This window comes from Mirounga leonina, unplaced genomic scaffold (assembly GCF_011800145.1).
Source record: "Mirounga leonina isolate KUSES-001 unplaced genomic scaffold, KU_Mleo_1.0 Mir_125, whole genome shotgun sequence".
Taxonomy (NCBI): Eukaryota; Metazoa; Chordata; class Mammalia; order Carnivora; family Phocidae; genus Mirounga; species Mirounga leonina.
The window spans coordinates 51,422,594-51,442,210 of NW_023270305.1; the positions used below are offsets into that span (position 1 = coordinate 51,422,594).

At 44.4% G+C, this 19,617-nt stretch overlaps 1 protein-coding gene across 1 annotated transcript; it reads right to left on the reverse strand.

The window, feature by feature from the left end:
• Positions 1-17,940: 17,940 nt before the first annotated feature.
• LOC118007458 (ferritin light chain-like) lies at positions 17,941-19,303 on the reverse strand. The gene has a single exon (XM_035000500.1). It carries the CDS (start codon positions 18,532-18,534, stop codon positions 18,067-18,069), a length of 468 nt encoding a protein of 155 aa, XP_034856391.1. The 5' UTR covers positions 18,535-19,303; the 3' UTR covers positions 17,941-18,066.
• Positions 19,304-19,617: the final 314 nt, after the last annotated feature.

Below are 19,617 nucleotides of genomic sequence, written 5' to 3' on the forward strand. Positions count from 1 at the left end.
AGCCAAGAACCTAGAAGAGTAGAAGGAAAAGGTTTTCTTCCCTGCCCTACACCACCTAACGGTTAAACCGGATGGACCTGAGAATGTAACTGCACTTTTCCATAGAACACTAGCTCCTGCTGCTTCCCCTCCAGTAGCTATTCGTGATAGCAGTAACAGTAACAACAAATGATATATTAAAAACCAAAAAACTTAGTACATAAGGAATGAAAGAAAACTTTGAGGGGATAATGTTATATTCCCTTTTTCTTCAAATGTTATTATGGAAATTGTCAAAAAGTTGAATCAAAAAGTTGAAATAGATAGAATGAATTTCATCTATATACATTAGTTGTTAACATTTTTTGCCTTTTTTTTCTGAACAATTTGAAAATAAATTGTACATCCAGACACCACCACTGATTATTTCAGCATGCATCTCCTAAAAATAAGGACATACACCTACATAACCATAATAATATTATCAATAATAAAAATAATTTCCTAACATTATCCAACTCAAATGCAAATTTCCCCAACAACCCCCAAAAATGTCTTTTACAACTAGATTTTGTTTTGTTTTATTCAACTAAGATCTAATCAAGGTTTATACATTATATTTCATTATTTCTCTTCAGCTTCTTTCTTTTTTTTTATAAGAATTAGTTGTTTTTTATTTTATTTTATTTTATTTTATTTTTATTTGAGAGAGCGAGAATGAGAGAGAGTACATGAGAAGGAGGAGGGTCAGAGGGAGAAGCAGGCTCCTTGCTGAGCAGGGAGCCCGATGCGGGACTCGATCCCGGGACTCCAGGATCATGACCTGAGCCAAAGGCAGTCGCTTAACCAACTGAGCCACCCAGGCGCCCTCTCTTCAGCTTCTTTCAATATAGAACAATCCCTCAGTTATTTTAATTATTTATTATTTTTTAAAAAGTACAGGCCATATATATGTCTTACAGAATATTCCACTATCTGATTGTGTTTGTGTGTGTGTGTGTGTGTGCATGTGTAATGCAGTGTAATGTGTCCTTCTACCACCTGTGTTTCTTATTAAATACTGAGGTTGGGTGATTCAGGTTAAAACTTTTTGGTAAAATTGTTTCACAGGTGATGCTTTATATGTCATAGAGTATCTCATCAGAATGCACATATCAGGTGTCCCACTCTTAGTGACTAGGTTGAACTTCATGGTTAAAGTGCTGATCAGCAGACATCTCTCTTTGCAATGAGTAAAGACCTTGTGGAGTGACATCCTGTTCTACCTTCTGCATCTTTGCAGCTTTCAGTTCCTATCACAGGCCACACCCAGCAGGTGGATGAGTTCTACATTGGCCCTACCAACTAGAGTTGAGCATAAGCATCCAGATCTCACAAAGGTACTTCCTTTAGTGGATCATTCTGGAATAATGGAGATCCTGCAGCCCTAGGAGATGGCAGTAGGAATCTCCAGTGGAGGTGCTGAGGGGTATCAAAGTTTCTGCTGATGCCTCAGGCTGAGTTCCCAGGCCCAGACTAAGTGCTTGGGAGGAACTGCCTTCTTTCAGAGACTGCTGGAAGAGGCTGCCCAGAGCTTTGGAAAAGGCAGAAAACCAAAAAAAAAATTTTTAACCGTCATTTCAAAGCTGAGAATACTTTTCTGTTTTGCAGTAAGTGAAGACTTGGAATCTCCCTTAGTTCTTGGAAAACCACCTTCCTAGTTCATTAATGTTGTGTAAATTTTAAGCAGGAAATGTTTGAGCTAAATTGCTTATTATAATGTAAGAGGGTATCTACGCTTTTGCATAGTCCTATCTCTTCAGAGTTTGTTTCCTTTTTTTTGTTTGTTTGTTTTGGGATATGTGTGTGTGTGTGTTGCTTAACCATGGTTTAAAAATTCTCCTCACCTGAAAACTGTTCCTCATTCTGGTGGAGAGGGGTGGAAGGGGCACCCCAAGAAATAGTATGTATGTATTTATCATGTTATCATGAGGACACCATCCACAGAAGCTCCTTCAAACTGAGTGGAAGAATATGAACAGACTGGCTGCAAACAATCTGGGACCAAACCCTGGGCATTCCCAGAAATACCTGGGGCACATTGGCAGGGTAGCTTAAAATCATCTTATCTGGGTGTGAAAGTAAAACATGACCTCACTGTGATGTAGTTTGATACCATGCACAAAATGCTCTTACACCAATATGCACACATAAAACTTCTCTGAAAAAGCAGTGTGGGCAGGGCGCCTGGGTGGCTCAGTTGGTTAAGTGTCTGACTTTGGCTCGGGTCCTGATCCCGGAGTCCCAGGATTGAGCCCTGTGCAGGGCTCCCTGCTCAGCAGGGAGTCTGCTTCTCCCTCTGTCCCTCACCCTTCTCTTGTGCTCTTTCTCTCTCTCCCTCCCTCTCAAATAAATAAATAAAATCTTAAAAAAAAAAAAAAAAGGAAAAAAGAAAAAGCAGTGTGGGCATAGGAAGTAATGGACACAGAGGTAAGAGACACATAAGAGGCCCCCCCCGCCATCACTGGCAGCTTTGAGAGAGAACAAAAGGGCACATGTTCGCACCAAATCCTTTCACATTTTATTTATTTTTTTAAAAAAGATTTTATTTATTTATTTGACAGAGAGATAGAGAGCACAAGTAGGCAGAGGGAGAGGGAGAAGCAGGCTCTCCGCTGAGCAGGAAGCCGGACATGGGGCTCGATCCCAGGACCCCAGGATCATGACCTGAGCCGAAGGCAGCTGCTTAACCGACTGAGCCACCCAGGTGCCCCCCTTTCACATTTTAAACAGGCAAAGACTGTCTTCTTTGGCCAGGAGTGGAGGGTAGCTATTTATACAATGTCACTAAAAATGAATCAGTGCTAGGTAAATAGCAATTCTGTCATCTGCTGGCCTTGATATGTTATCAGTGGGTCAGAATGTGGCCACATTAGAGTGGATCTCTTCAGTGGGATGAACACATTATCCAAAAGTATCTTGATTCCTGGAATTCCAGTCTTCTTATTCCTAGAGTTCCTAAATACCTTAAACTTCTTGGCAATAAAGTTCGGGGAACAGTCCACCAATCTCCACTTATCTCAAACCAACCATAAGCCCCCTTCCAAGTCCCCAAAGACAGGCAATGCACTTTGAGGATCCACCCCGTGCAGGGGCTTGGGTGGCCCTGGGGCTGATTTTGGTCAGGCAGGTGTAGTAATAGCACAGGACCCAAGACCTCAAGGTCTTGTCTCCCTTTTGCCATCTTTCTTTGTTAATTAAATATTTTTGTCTTGAGAGATTATCTATTAAGATAATCATACTGTTCTTCTGTTTTAATTTGTTAATATGGTGACTTAACATTGATTCATTTATTAATGTTAACCAATTTTGCAATCCTGGAATAAACCCTATTTGGTTATACTTACCATTTTTAGGTACTGTTGGATCAATTTGTTAAAATTTTATTTAGAATGTTTGCACCTATTATCATGGTGAATACTGGTCTGTAGTTTTCTTATAATGTCTTTGCCCAGTTTTGATCTTAGAATAATGTTGATCTCATAAAATAAGTTGGGAAATGTGCCGTCCTCTTCAATTTTCTCAAAGAATTTGTGTGGAGTTGTATTTCTGCCTTAAATGTTTGGTAAAATTCACCAGTAAAGCCATCTGGGTCTGGATCTTTCTTTGTGGGAAGGTTTTAAACTACAAATTCAATTTATTTAATAGATATAGTGCTATTAGATAATCCATTTCTTCTTTGGTAGTTTGTGTCTTTTAAGAATTTTTTCCTTTTCATCTGAGTTGTCAAACTTGTTGACATAAAGTTGTTCATTCTTCCTTATGTTCTTGCTAATATCTGCAGAATCGGTAGTGATTTCACCTCTTTCATGCCTGATTGGTAATTGGTATCTTATTTCCTTTATGGTCTGGCAGGAGGTTTATCAATATTATTGATCTCTAATAACCAGCTTTTGATTTCAATGATTTTCTCTATTGTTTTCCATTTCATTTATTTATGCCTTGATCTTCATTATCTCCTTTCTTTTGCTTCCTTTAGTTTAATTTGTCTCATTTTTCTAGTTTCTTAAGGTGGATACTGAGGTCATCGATTTGAGACCTCTCTTTCATTCTACTATGGGCATTTAATGCTACAAATTTCCCCCTACTGCTCCTTTTGCAACATCCCACAAATTCTGTCATGTTTTCATTTTCACTCAGTTCAAAGAAGACTTTCTAATGTCCCTTTTAATTTCTCCTATTACCTATGGCTTATTTAGAAGTATGTTATTTAGTTTATAAGTATTTGAGAATTTTTCCAGAGGTCTGTAATTGATTTCCAATTTAATTCCATTATAACCAGAGAAGATACTTAGTATGACTTTAATCTTATAGAACTTATTAAGACTTGTTTTATGGCCCCAAATATGGCCTCCCTTGGTAAATTTTCCATGTGCACTTGAAAATGTATGTTTTGTTTTCTTACACCGTATACAAAAATAAACTCAAAATGGATTAAAGACCTAAATGTGAGATCTGAAACCATAAAATTCCTAGAAGAAAACATAGGCAGTAATCTCTTGGATACCTGCCATAGAAACATTTTTCTAGATATGTCTCCTTTGGTAAGGGAAACAAAAGCAAAATTAAACCATTGTGTCTATACCAAAATAGAAAGCTTTCACACAGAGAAGGAAATCATCAACAAAACAAAAAGGCAACCCACTGAATGGGAGAAAATATTTGCCAATGATATATCTGATAAGAAGTTAATATCCAAAATATATAAATAACTTATACAACTGAACACAAGACAAATAATCCAATTAAAAAATGAGCAGAAGACATGAACAGACATTTCTCCAAAGAAGACATACAGATGGCCAATAGACACAAGAAAAGATGCTCAACATCACTAATCATCAGGGAAATATAAATCAAAACCACAATGAGATATCACCTCACACTTGTCAGAATGGCTAGAATCAAAAAGACAAGAAATAAGTGTTGGCCAGGATATGAAGAAGAAGGAACCGTCGTGCACTATTGGTGGGAATGCAAGCTGGTGTAGCCACTGTGGAAAACAGCATGGAGGCTCCTCAAAAAATTAAAAATAGAATTACCATATGATCCAGTAATTCCACTACTGGGTATTTACCCAAAGAAAACAAAAACACTAATTCAAAAAGACATATGCACTCCTATGTTTACTGAAGCCTTATTTATAATAGTCAAGATATGGAAGCAGCCCAAGGTCCATCTATAGATGAATCGATAAAGAAGTGGTATATACATACAATGGAATATTACTCAGCTGTAAAAAAAGAATGAAATCTTGCCATTTGCAACAATAGGGATGGATCTAGAGCGTATAATGCTGTGAAATAAGTCAATCAGAGAAAGACAAACAGCATATGATTTCACTCATATGTGGAATTTAAGAAACAAAACAAACAATGATAAAAAGAAACAAACAAAAAAACAAACTCTTAAATATAGAGAACAAACTAGTGGTTACCAGAGGGGAGATAGGTGGAGGGATGAGTCAAATAGGTGAAAGGAATTAAAAATACACTTGTGATGAGCATGGAGTAATGTATAGAGGTGTTGAATCATTATATTGTACACCTAAAACTAATATAACACTGTATGTTAATTATACTTGAATAAAAAAAAAAAGGAAAATGTGTGTTTTGCTCTTGTTGGGTGGAATGTTTTAAGTCAAGTTCATTGATAATGTTATTCAAATCTTCTAAATCCTTTAGGATGTTCTATCTTCCTGTCCTATCAATTGTGGAAGGATGGGTAATGAGATCTTCAACCATACTTGTGAATTTGTTTATTCCTCCTTGCTTTAGTCTTTGCTTTATGTATTTTGAAGATCTGTTAGGCACAGGGTGCCTGGGTGGCTCAGTTGTTAAGCATCTGCCTTTGGCTCAGGTCATGATCCCAGGGTTCTGGGATTGAGCCCCGCATCGGGCTCCCTGCTCCGCGGGAAGCCTGCTTCTCCCCCTGCTTGTGTTCCCTCTCTCACTGTGTCTCTCTCTGTCAAATAAATAAATAAAATCTTCAAAAAAAAAAATGAAGATCTGTTAGGCACATAAACATTTATGATTTTTATATCTTCTTGATGAATTGACCACTTTGTCACTATAAAATGATTTTATCTCTATGAAATCAACTTTGTCTGATATTAATATAGCCACCCCAGCTTTCTTCTGACTAGAATATGCATGTATATATTTTTCCATTCTTTTACTTTTACCCTAAGTAATTTTATTTTCTTTTTTTTAAAGCCTTGAGTTTTTTTTTTTAAGATTTTATTTATTTATTTGAGAAACAGAGAGCACAAGCAGGGGGAGGGGCAGAGGCAGAGGGAGAAGCAGACTCCCTGCTGAGCAGGGAGTCCAAGGAGGGGCTGGATCCCAGGACCCTGAGACCATGACCTGAGCTGAAGGCAGATGCTTAACCAACTGAGCCACCCAGGTGCCCTGCTAAGTAACTTTATATTTAAGTGTGTTTCATGTAGGCAGCATATCGTTTGGTCTTATTTTGATAACTAATCTTTTTTTTTTTTTTTTTTTTTGAGAAACAGAGAGCATGCATGTGGTGGGATGGGGGGGCAGAGGGAGAGGGAGAGAGAGAGAATCCTAAGCAGCCTCCAAGCACAGCAGGGAGCCCTGCTGTAAGAGGCTTTCTCAGCCTGTGATCGGCAATCTGCATTGGGACTGAGAGTCAGAAAATGCCTGGGGCCCCCAGTCTTTCTCAAGAGCTTCCTATTAGTATTTCTCAGCCAGCATAAAAAGCATGAGAGCCAGCATAATGACAAAGATCAGATTAAGGATACCGCCTTCCTCTTAAACATATTGTTTCTTTTTTTAACATTTTATTTATTTATTTGGCAGAGAACACAAGCACGGGGAGCAGGAGAGGGAGAAGCAGGCTCCCCACTGAGCAGGAAGCCCAATGCGGGGCTCAATCCCAGGATCCTGGGATCATGACCTGAGCCAAAGGCGCCAAAGGCAGACGATTAACTGACTGAGCCACCCAGACGCCCCTTAAACCTACTGTTCCTGATGGCCTCAAGCAGCTGTCCTTATGTTAAGGAAGAAAGAACTGCCACATAGAGCAACCAGTAAATAACTGAAATTTCAGAATGCTGAACTCTTTAAATGAGATTTTATGCACTATGTGGCCATGGTTACCCGGTCATAGCTGTCAGGAGGCCAATAGCTGGAAAGCCTCCTAAGTGTCAGCAGGAACTTGTATTGTCAACAAGACCACACATCAGGCCTGCAAGCTGCTCTTGAACCACAGGATTCCCCATCTGGTTGCCCCAGAGTCTGACATTTGACTTTGCTCCTTTCAGCACAATACCCTCCTCCAGGCCAGCCTTCTGTTTTACCTGGAGCCTCAAATCTGTCATAGTGACCAAGTTAGACCAGTAGCCTTCTCCACATTTCCCACACCAGATTCCCCTCTGCTACTCCTTACAAGGTCTCCCTGACACTAATCAAGGGCCAGCAGTCTGCGTGTTGGACCAGACTTACGCTAGGGTCTGCCACCCAGTCTCCACCCTGCCCCACTGGCAAGTCCAATCTCCAGGTACCAGATCCTCCAGTCGGGCCTGAACTGTTGCCATCACCACCCAGGTGTTGAAAGAGAAGACTTCAGATGAAATCCACCTGCCTGCCCAGGCAGGGTCCTCAATATAGGGTCAGCTATTAGTGTTTCTCTCAATTAATTGAAGTGTCTCTGAATATGACTTCCACCCAAGGTTCTCAATTCACAAAGAACTTCCCTACTTTCCCCTCCATCCAACCACCCTTCAGACAAAAGACTTTTTTGATCATGTGTCCCTTTTGCCTTCTCTCCTCAAAACCACAACATTTTCAGTTGAATGAAACCTAGAAAAAATCATTGAGCCCTACTAAGGATATCTAAGATATAGCTGGACTCAGAGGTAGAAAAGTAGGAAGAAGGAATTCTGATCTCTGCATCAAGGAATTTTTTTCCTACTTGATGGGAAGTGGAGTAGATCCAGGCTCAATAGATCCTGAAGCTTATGCAATTTTGTGGGCCTCTAAGAGAAAGAATACAAAACTCCAAATACACACAAATTTTTTTCTTAAAATAAGGAAGTAAATCACAACAAATTAAAAACTATATAAACTTTAGAAATACAAGGATCATGAAACCCAGAAAAATTACATATTTTCTTAAACAGATATATCTCTTTAATACTTTTTCCCTACATTTTCTGGCCCACACACTCTCTGGTTGCTCCTTCATGTAACAATAAATTTGTGAAATAATTTTTTATAGAAAAAACAGAAGGATAATTTAGTCTTTCCTCTACCATGTTTGAACAAAACTTGCTTTTCATTGACAGTTGAGAAAAGTCTCTTTCAACTTTTCCAGCTCAGCTTCACAATTCATTAGTTGTAATATGTATATTGTTGGATTTTTCCCAAATTTGGGAAACACTGTCAAGTTCATTTCGTATAGGAGCTATATATAATTTCAGGGACTTTCAAGTTTTCTTGTTCAGTGACTCATCTTATTCTTCAAATTGACTACACTCACTATCCAGTTTGCCACCAATATTTTCATAGTGGCTTATTATGAGCTATATATCCTTTTATGTTATGCCAATGTTTTATATCAGGACAGCAAAAACTTAGTAAGAATGTATATAGATGTGCTTGGGAGATGCCATTTCAGGCTGGAGAGCAGTCTGAGCACAAGCAGGCCCAGAAAAGACAAGAATTCCATGGATGAAGCAAAGGGTACATGGATAGTGGTGATGGGTAATAAAGACTAGGGCGTTAGACCAGGCCGGAAAGTGGAAAATAGTGTCAAACAAAGCAAATATCTGAGGACAGACTCTCATGTCTTTAAGTGTAAGAATCAAAGCCTCTGATGAATCACTGAGAATAAGAAAGCCAACGTAGTCTGGTGTTAAGTCCATGAGATGAAACTTGGAATGAATCCTAACTCTGCCAAGTACCAGCCTGTGAAACTTTGCTAGCAACAACATGACTTTACACAGAAACGACTGTAAATCAGGTGAATGTATGTCCCTAAATTCCACTAATGGTACCTCCAAGTCAACTTTCCCTTAGCCAACTCCTCAAAATACCCCAGCCATTCCCACACCACCAGACTCAAGAGGAAGTATGAGGGAGGGGAAGCTAAAGTAGTAAGGGGCACCAGGCCCTAACTGACTGCAGTTAAAAAGTTTTCTGCAAATCTTACAAAAATGTATGACCACATGAACACATTGCTAGGGACTCTCCCAGGGCCATGCAAGGGGCTTATGCAAGGGAGGAGCCCAGAAACTTAAGTTTCTCTAGTTTCATAATACATTCATCTCTTGGGGGAGAGCATAAAACAAAAACCACATACACACTATATTAATTATCTCCTCTTGGGTAACAAATTATATCAAAACTTAGTGCTTTCAAACACATACATTCCTTATCTCAGTTTCTGAGGGTCAGGAATCCAGACACAGCTCAGTTGGGTCCTCTGCTTCACGGTCTCTCACAAGACTGCAGTCAAGGTGTTGGCCTAGGTTCTGCAGTCTCATCTGAAGACTCAACTGGGGTAAGAGTGGCTGCTAAGTCATTCATGTGGTTGTTGGCAGGATTCACTTCCCTGAGGACTCTTAGATGAGTAGCCTCACTTCCTAGTTGGTAGATGGCCAGAGACCACCCTCAGTTCCTTGCCACATAGCTCTTGGCAACATGGCAGCTTGCTTCATTAAAACTCGAAAAGAGAGAGTTTGCTAACATGACAGGAGTCACAATCATTTTGTGACATGGAAGTGACATCTCATTATCTTTGCTGTCCTCTATTGGTTACAAGCAAGTCACTAAGTTTAGACACTTGGAGACTCCATGAAGTGAGCTGGTCTCTAGAATAATTTTCAGTCTCCCTCCACTGGCAGGGACACCAGGCAGGACACAAGCTGCCTGGTTGGCCTACAGGGTGTGGCGGGAAGTAGGAGTGACTCTTATACGCTCTAGACACAGGAAGTGGTGGGGATGGAATGCCAGACTCCAGTCCAAATGGCTCACGCTGAGATTCAGATCTCAAAATGAGTCAGTAAATGCAAGACTGGGACAGATATCAAAGCCAAGAACAGAGGCACATGGGAGTTGGATGAGAAGAAATTCAGGTAGTCCTTTAGGTAAGTGGCCAGCACCTATGGCAGGGTGTTTACCTGTCCTCAGGTTATCTCTGCATAGACAGTTGGTCCAGTAAGAGGCTGAGATACGACAGACAGAAAGAACATAGTAAAGAGTTAGCACCTATGTGGAGCAAACACTTCCCTGCTTTTTCTTCCTCCTCTCTCTGGAGACCTTCAGAGCACCCCTCTAGCTTTCAATGAATATTACCATGTTCATCTATTCATTCAGCCAACAACTCTCTACTGAGCTCCTATTATGGAAAGGTATAGAGGTGAACACAACAGATACCTGCCCTTCAAGAACTTTTCATCCCAAGAAAACTGAGTGGAAAAAACAAAGATTAAATTCAAATTAAATCAGCCAATCTGGTTAGTACAAAACCTTAGGAAAAACACTTTGGAAATCTGAAACCACTGCCTATTCACTCACATACTTCTCCCTTAAATATTCTCTGCATTTATGCATTCATTCAACAACTACTTCTTAAGCTCCTATCATGGGTAAGGTACAGAGGTGAAAAGGGCAGTCACTCCTATGCCCTATTAGAACTATTACTTCAGTTGGTGGGAGACAATATGCAAGCAAAGAAACCAGTGCTTTGACGACAAAGGGAGTAACAAGACAGCAGGCACTAGGAGCTCCAGACGGATAAGACAGAACTGGCCTCTACCCTGACCACCTAGTCCAACAGGTGACAGATGGCAGGGCAGCAAACTGACCATGCCCAGTGAACTACAACCCTTTGCCCAGAATGTACCCCAATTCCACACAACTAGTTCACAGACAGGCAGGGGTCTCATGGCATCATGGGATCAGAATTATGGAATTTCAGCATCAGGAAAGCCCTTAGGCCTTTATTTTATCACCAGCACTGGGAAGGAGTATATGGACAATTCAGAGAAGGCCCCCGCGTGCAGGGGGAAAGCATTAAAAGGACACTCCTAGAGGGCAGTAAATCCAGTGTAGCCTAATGTGAAGGTCTTGTCTTTTACTGGTATTGGGGGGAGCTCAGAATTGATTGATTTGGTCTGTTTCTTTGCAAGCATTGGAACTGAGTCCCTGCCTTACCATTTTTTCCCCTTAGATTCAGTGAAATTTTATTTTTAGATAAGTTTCTTGAGATATAACTCAAACACCATACAATTCACCTATTTAAAGTGTACAAAGTCAATGGTTTTTAGCATATCCACAGAGTTGTGCAACAATTATCACAATGATTTTAGATCATGTTCATCATCCCCAAAAGAAATCCCACACTCCTTAGTAGACATGCCCCATTTCCCTCCAGCAGCACCTCCAAGCCCTAGGCAATCACTGTCCTGCTTTACCTTTCACAGCTTTTCTGAAATTAAAAGGCCACATGTTCTGTGGGTCTCAGTTTTCTCACCTAATAACACTTCTTCTCAGTGGCCACAAACCTTCCACAAACAGGCAAGTCTGTGAGTAGAACAACAGGCTTTGCATAGTGAGTCACCAGGGCGGGGTGTGGATCAGACTTTGGGATGACAAAGCCTGAGTGAAGCAGCTGATGGAGGCAAAAGTCCCTGGACAGCAGGGTCAAAGGACTGGCAGAAATACCACAGTACCAGAGGCGCTTTGGTGGGTCATGATAGCCTCCCAAATCATCTTCTGGAAGGCCCAGGCAGACAGTCCCGCAGTGGAATAAAGCTCTGGGGCTTTGGAGTCAGAGACCCCAAGTATAAATGCTGGCTGCCCACTTGCTAGTTGTGTGAATTTGGGCTGACATAAATTCTCAAGCCTCACTTTCCTCTTTGGCCAACTGGAGGAAGAAACCAGGACTGGGATAGGTGGATTGCAGTGTTCAGGCTCACAGAACATCCCCCTCTGCAGCTGAGTGCTTGACACACAGACGGACCACCAACCCTTTCCCCAGTGAGGCACGGAGGTCCCACCTCCCCATGTCTGCCAATACCAAGAGCATTTTTAAAAGAATGATCACTTGATTATGAAAGCATTGTCCTTTGGCTGTCCCAACCTTTGCAGCTGTGCTGCTGGGCCCCAGCTGGCTCAGGCCTGGGAGAGTCCTGGGCAGCTTGGAGCGCAGAACTTCCTAATGAGCATCCATCCGCCTTCCCCCTCACAGCTGCGCCCGGCTATTCACTACCCCACTATGGAGGAGCCAGGGTCTGGACCCAGGCACTCCTTGCCTTGACCATAGGACCCCACACAGGGGACCCACACCCCACACTCAGGTTGCATGGGCAGCTAAGCACCTCCCTCTGCCCAATCCTTTCCCACACCACCGGCATTTTCTCCCAAGGAACGGGATTTTACCCATGCAAACACACACAGACACACCCGTCTACCTTTTGTTGTTGTTGGCTCTTCATGTGTCATCAGAGCAAACACAAACAGAACCTTGTCAAACTGAACCTGAAAAAGAAGCTGTAAACTGTCTCGTCTGGGGATCTCCAGACCTACACTGAATATACCCTGGGAGAAAGGAAGGACGCCCCTGCTTCCTGAGTCTACCCAAATTCTTTGTCCTAAGACAAGTCTATCAACTCCCATCCCCAGCTGCCTACCAGTGTCTCGGGCTAGGAACCTGGAGACACTCGCGGCCGGCCTCAACCTAAAGCTCAGGGAAGGAGCCAGGCTTTCATCGTATCAGCCAGGACTAAGAAACCCAAGCCCAGCAAACCTGAGCAACAACGGGGGTGTCTTGGCTCACAAGGCTGGTGAGGCAGGGGTGGTGCTGGATCCAGGGCTCCACGCCCCCACGTGTCACCTTTGCTCTCTCTATTCCCCCCTTTCTGCTTCCACACATGTTCCTTTATTCTTTGGCCAATGGGAAGCTTTGTGCAGATAGTCAGGGAGCTGGCAGGGTAACTCTGTCAGCCCCATTTAGCAACCCTGAGAAAGAGCGGCTCCTCCCTTCTAGCCCTGGAGGGGTCCAACAGGCCCTGCTTGGTCACATGCCCAGCCCTCCAGTCCTGGGGCTTGGTCTGTCTCGAGGAGGAGACGCACAGGCGAAAGCATTCTGGGCAGGCAAAAATAGTAGCCACAACAGTCCCCTACCTGGCAGCTGTTTTCAAACATGAGAAACCTCTCCTCTTGGAGTAAAAATAGAGCCTAAATGCTCTAAAGTAGAGGAAGCGTCTGGAAGGCCCAGAAAGCTGCCAAGAACAGCCATTCTGTAAATAAAGCGCTGTGTGCTAGAGTAGGACAAGGAACCTCCTGAAAAGTCATCGGTAACAGGCTGTCCTTGAGCACCCTGGCATCTCCTGACCATTCTCATGTAGAGGCAACAAGGTTACTTTAACTTGGGTATCCTTGCCCAGTGTGGGAAGAAAGGGCAGACTTTGGTGCTCTTTCCACCCCTGACGTGACTCTCCTTCTCTGGTGGGGCCCCTAAAGTTGCCCAGTGCTGCAATCTACCCCCTCATTGGAGAAAACTCCACCACCTTCTACAGGAGGAGGTCCACCTCTGGCCCATTCCAGGCCCATTAGGAGAGTGACTGTGGGTCCTCAGGTTCTGGTCCAGACTCCCACCACAAGGGTATGGGACAGCTTTCCCCCCAACTATGATTACCTCAGAAGTAAACACATTTGGGGGTGCCTGGGTGGCACAGTCAGTTAAGCCGCTGACTCTGGGTTTTGGCTCAGGTCTTGATCTCAGCCTGTGGTAGGCTCTGTGCTCAGCACGGAGTCGGCTTGAAATACTCTCTCTCTCCCTCTGCCCCTCCTGCTCATGCTCTCTCTCTCAAATAAATAAATCTTAAAAAAAAGAAGAAGAAGACGAGGTAAACACATTCTTCGAAGACAGATGAACCCTTCCTCCTGTCAGCCCAGGGGCTTTGCCCTTACCCTGGAGTAATGGCAGGCTCTCGCTCCAACCTGATCCCCACGTGCTGAGGAGCATTCAGCCCTCTGTACCCTTCTTGAAGCCTCAGATACTTTTTTTTTTAAAGATTTTATTTATTTATTTGACAGAGAGAGACACAGCGAGAGAGGGAACACAAGCAGAGGGAGTGGGAGAGGGAGAAGCAGGCTCCCTGAGGAGCAGGGAGCCCGATGCGGGGCTCGATCCCAGGACCGTGGGATCATGACCCGAGCTGAAGGCAGATGCCTAACCATCTGAGCCACCTAGGTATCCCTCAGATACTTTCTTAAAAGATGTATTTATTTGTTTTAGAGAGAGAGCACAAGTGGGAGGGGCAGAGGGAGAGAGAGAATCAGACTCTGCACCGAGCGCAGAGCCTGAAGCCGGGCTTGATCTCATGGCCCTGAGATCACAATCTGAGCCAAAACCTAGAGTCAGATGCTTAAACCGGCTGAGCACCCAAGGCGTCCCAAAGCTTCAGATATTTTGAATGACAGTGCCAACCGCACGGTAGGAAGTGACCAACGAGAGGTGGATCAGCATGGGATGAAGAGGATAATGAGGGAACAGTAACAGTGGCCAACACCAGAGGAGGAAAACCAGAGAAAGAACAGGGACAGAGGGAGCAACGCTGATGATGAAATAAGCAACAGCCACAATTCACTGAGCACTTACTACATGCCAGGCTCTAAGCACTTCACATGCGTGAACTTAATTTAATTACTTGTACGTTTTAAATATACAAACTCTTAAATGTACAAATGTTCCCCAAGATATTTTTTAACTACAAAGAGAAAGATAGTAACTTACAGAGGAGAAACCCAGTCAACATGTGAAAAGTCACCAGGAATAGGACATTATTGGCACCATAAACCCCCACCGTGATGCATCGAGGACAATACATCACTTCTGTGGTATTCTTGCCCAAAATACACAACCTCATTCTAATCGTGAGGAAACATCAGACAAACCCAAAACGAAGGACATTCAACTCTTCAAAAGCACTCTTCAAAAGTATTAAAGTCATAAAAGGCTAGGAAATGTGAAGAAACCGCAACAGATTGGAGGAGTCCAAGCAAAAATAACTCCTTGCCATGTGGGACCTTGAACAGGATCCGGGAACAGAAAATAGTGTAGGCAATAGAATGTTGATTTCCTGTTGTTGGTTTGTCCAGTGCTGACTGTGACCACGGCAACACGGTCAGGGAAAGTTGGGTGGGGGGAGATGGGTACTCCCAGTACTACAACTTGGCAGTAAGTCAAAAATTAATTCAAAATTTAAAATTTTTAATTATTTTTGAATTTAAAGTTTTCTAAGCGCGAGATTTCTCCAAACAAATCAATCCCCCTCAGAAGAGTAACTTTAGAGAATTGGTCTACCAGCAGTGAAAAATGCCCAGACCTTGGATAAGGCAGAGAGATTTTTGTCTGTCGTATTGTTAAGAAATTCACCACAGCTGGGATTTTACTGCTCTAATAGCCCCTTTTTGTTATGCGGGTCCTCAGGTGCAGGGACTGTACCAGCACCCATTTCAATAAGCTTTTCTGCAGTTTCTGGAGGTGTGACCGCAAGATGGGCTGCCTCCGACCATGGAATGCTCCTCCCCAGCCTCGTGCACCAGCGGGCTCACAATGAAGTTGTTCTGCATCTTCTGTCTTATTCTTCAACCCAGCAGGACTCAGGGAGTGAGAAAGTTCTCAGCTTTCTTGACAGTGCATCACAGCCCCCCTTTTTCATTCCTTCCATGGTGACTCACTTTTGGAGGCTTTCACAATCAAATAAATAAAGGCATTTCCCACCAACTTCAAGCTCGACAACTTCATTCCTCAATGTCCACCACTCCTTTCTCATATCCCACAGAGGAAAAACCAGTGTGACACTTTTGCTGTCTAAGCGGTTGGGGTCTGCCTACGTTTGATTATCTTCTTTACCTTTCTTTGTGCTTCCCTGGGTTTCTCCCATCTCACCAACCAGGCTGGCAACAGCAGTTCGGAGGTTGCTGCTGAGAATCCTTAGCCCTGGCCTCTGGGCTGACTGCAGCTCCAGGAGCAGACACTTTGGTCCTCAAGTTTCCAGGGAGCAAAACAGGCGGGACTTGCACCTTGTCACTGTGCGTCCGGGACCTTGGCGCATGTCATCTGCCTGCTGGGCATCTGCCCAGTTAGGTCTCCTGCTAGGCCCCTGCAAGCCTGCCCCTTGGCTGTCTTTGTGCTGAGCCAGCACAGTTCTGTTTTCATTCCCTTCCGTCCACCCCACAGACTGGAAACAAATTATCCAATGATTAGTTAACACCTCATCCTTGTGCCACATTTTGCAAGGAGATGGGACACGTGGACAAAGGAATTCTGACCCCAGACAAAAGGAGGCAGAGCCCAGGGGGTTATTGATTCAAAGGAGGCGAGGGCTGGGCCTTCCTCTAGTGTCCAAGGACATTTTGGGTGGGGCCAAGTGAGGCTGGGAGCGCTTGATCACTTTGCACCCACTCAGGAATTTTTGGCAGCTGAAGGGGTGCAGCCTGGGTAGGGTCGGCTGTCTGCAAATGAAACCCAGAGCCCCCTTCCAAGGTCACCTCCCTGGCTACGGAGCTTTGCAGAGGGGGCTGCATGAAGCCTAAGGTAGAGGCAAACAGCTCTGCCCCCAGGCCCTTCCAGGCCAGTTTCAGCTGTCACCTCCAGCAGATTAACAAACAGGGAGGACAAGGGGCACCATGTCACAGCACAGAGGGGACTGTGTCGAGGGGAGGAGGTCAATGTGGTGAAATGCTACAGAGGTCAGGAATGATGAGAATGACGAGGGCTGGGGCCTCCTGGCCCAGTTCAGGAGAGCGGGCAGTCGTAAGTGCTGGCCTCCACCTCCTACTAAAATCACCTTGAAATGACAATAAAGGGATATAAAAATGAAGAAACCCAGGCAGCACTGGCAACAAGGATGTTACCATCAACAGAAGGATAGGAAATATACGCAACTGTATTATTGGACAACCTGGATAAGGGGAGGACAGCCCAGAACATGAACGAGGGAACACTGCAGGGATACGGGGTTGGCCTTCCCAGGGGAGCCCCACAAAGGCTCCCAGCTTGGAGAAGACGATGGGGATGACTTACTGGGGGCCTGGCTGCACAACAGCTGGACCAACCCCTCCAAACGCACACACACACACACACACAGTTGGGTGATCATGGGCTCAGATGCTTACATGCCAAGAGATGTTCCCTAAACTGAGCAGAGATAGTGTTCAGGGTAGGAGGGGAAGCTGAGTAGAACACCCTGAAACAGACCCAAAGCAAAAAGGAGAAAAGGCAGCTCCAGCATCTGGGGTCCAGTCTACCTGCTCAATCCCTGAAAGGATAAACAGGACACTACTTACACAGACCCGCACTCAGCCTTCCAATGCAGAGAAGTAGTCTTTGGGGCAAACAGCCTTGAAAAGAAACCCTTCCCAGGAACTTATACGAATCAGTTCAGTACATTCATTCACAGAAGTGGCCAAGGATCATTTAGTTTTCTCTTCCATGAAAATTAAGGTGAAAAACAGGCGCTGGGTGGCTCAGTTGGTTAAGCATCTGCCTTCGGCTGAGGTCATGATGTCGGGGTCCTGGGACTGAGCCCAAGGTCAGGCTGCCTGCTCAGCGGGGAGTCTGCTCCTTCTGCCCCTCCACCCGCTCATGCTCTCTCTCTCTTTCATATAAATAAAATCTTTAAGGTGAAAAACAGCATAATTAAGGCCTGAGATACTTCAGTAAGAATTATCAAAATAAAACAGAGCTAACTCATCTAAGTCACTGCATCCACAAAGAACAGGCTGCTATGGAAAGAGGAGTAATAAAAGAACAAGATATTGTTTGGGAAATTAAAAAAGAAAAAATATGGCCAAAAAAAAAAAAAAAAAACTATAGAGGGCTAAGCAAAAGAATGGTTAAGACTGGAAACGAATTTTTCTTTCTTTTTGCTGCAAAAAAGCTTTATTGTTTCCATTTGGTCCAGGCTTGGGAGAGGGCTCCAGGGTGGCTAAAAAGCTGCCTCGTGGCTTCAGGGAGAGGCTGGTACCAGCCCTGGCACCTGGGTGGGAGGGACGCCAGAGGGGCCTCTCAAAGGCTGCTGGGCCCCTCATTGTGTTCGAGGGTGAGCCTCTCCAAGAGATCCTCGCCCAGCCCAGCCTTGGGGCCAGCCGGCCTGTGGAGGTGAGTTAGGTGGCGGCACATCTTCTTGATTACTTTCTCATTGTGGTTCTCCAGCAAGTCACAGAGATGGGGGCCTGTGTGTGCAGAACCCAGGGCGTGCAGATCCAGACCTGCCTGGTTCGGGTTCCTCTCCAGAACCAGGGTGGCGTCTGTGGTGTCCAGGGTTTTCCAACACTCCTCTTGGGACCGCTTCTGCACATCCTGGGAGAAAGCACAGCCTCCTCGCTGATTTTGCATCTTCAAGAGATGCTCATCCCCCTTGTGCTTCTCCTCAGCCAACATGCAGAAGAAGTGGCCCGCGCCCTCCAGAGCCACATCGTCGAGGTCAACATAGAAACCTGGAGAGAAGCAGGTGTAGGAGACCTGCAGATGCATGCTGACCACGCGGGTGACGGCGGCCTCCACCTCAGTGGAATAATTCTGAGGAATCTAGGAGCTCGCGGTTGATCGGTAATGAGGAGCTAAACTCAAAATAGCGTGTTGGCTCGTCCCAGAGGCAGAGGATGGCCGAGAAGATGGCTCTGAAGGTTGTCATTGGAAAAGAGGTTGGAAGGGGGTCGGAGGCTGGTAGAAGGGGAGTCCCTGGGTCTGTTCCGTCCAAACATCATTGAAGCAAGAGACAGATCGGCAGGACCTCACGGCGCATTGCCGGAAACCGAATTATTTTTGTATTGGATTGCAGTGCAAGTTACAGCACACTCTAATTGACTAAAAAAATCATTGTATACTCAGAATGGGTCACTATCTTGGTGGGAAAATTATACCTCAATAAAGCGATTATAAACAATAGCCCAGCCCCCTCAGCCTTAAGAGGGATCATTCTGGGGCATGTTTTCCACACTGCTGTTTCCCAGAGATGTCCCGTGGGCTGAGCTCCAGCTCCATGGTAGCAGTTGGCTTAACACACACTCCTTGTTGGTTGCCGTCCTTCCCAACATCACCTCCTCCCCAAACTGTGTACCCAAAAAACTACTCGTGGTAGAATCCTTCTCTTAAGGTCTGTTTCTGGAAGAACCCAAACCAAGGGCAGAATATTTTTTCATTTTGCTCCAAGTTAAGAAGTGGTCAAGTTGGGGGGCGCCTGGGTGGCTCAGTCGTTAAGCGTCTGCCTTCGGCTCAGGTCATGATCTCAGGGTCCTGGGATCGAGCCCCGCATCGGGCTCCCTGCTCGGCAAGAGGCCTGCTTCTCCCTCTCCACTCCCCCTGCTTGTGTTCCCTCTCTCGCTGTATCTCTCTGTCAAATAAATAAAAATCTTTAAAAAAAAAGAAGTGGTCAAGTTGGTGCAAGGATCAGGGTTACTGATGACATTTCAATAGAATGGTCAGGGAAGCCAATCTGGGGAGGAGCTTGGTGATGAACAGAAAGGGGATGTTAGTTGAAGACAGGCCAAGAAAAGGCATGTCACAGATGGTAGGTTACCAGGGCAATGAGAAGCCCTTGCTAACACTCAAGATGCA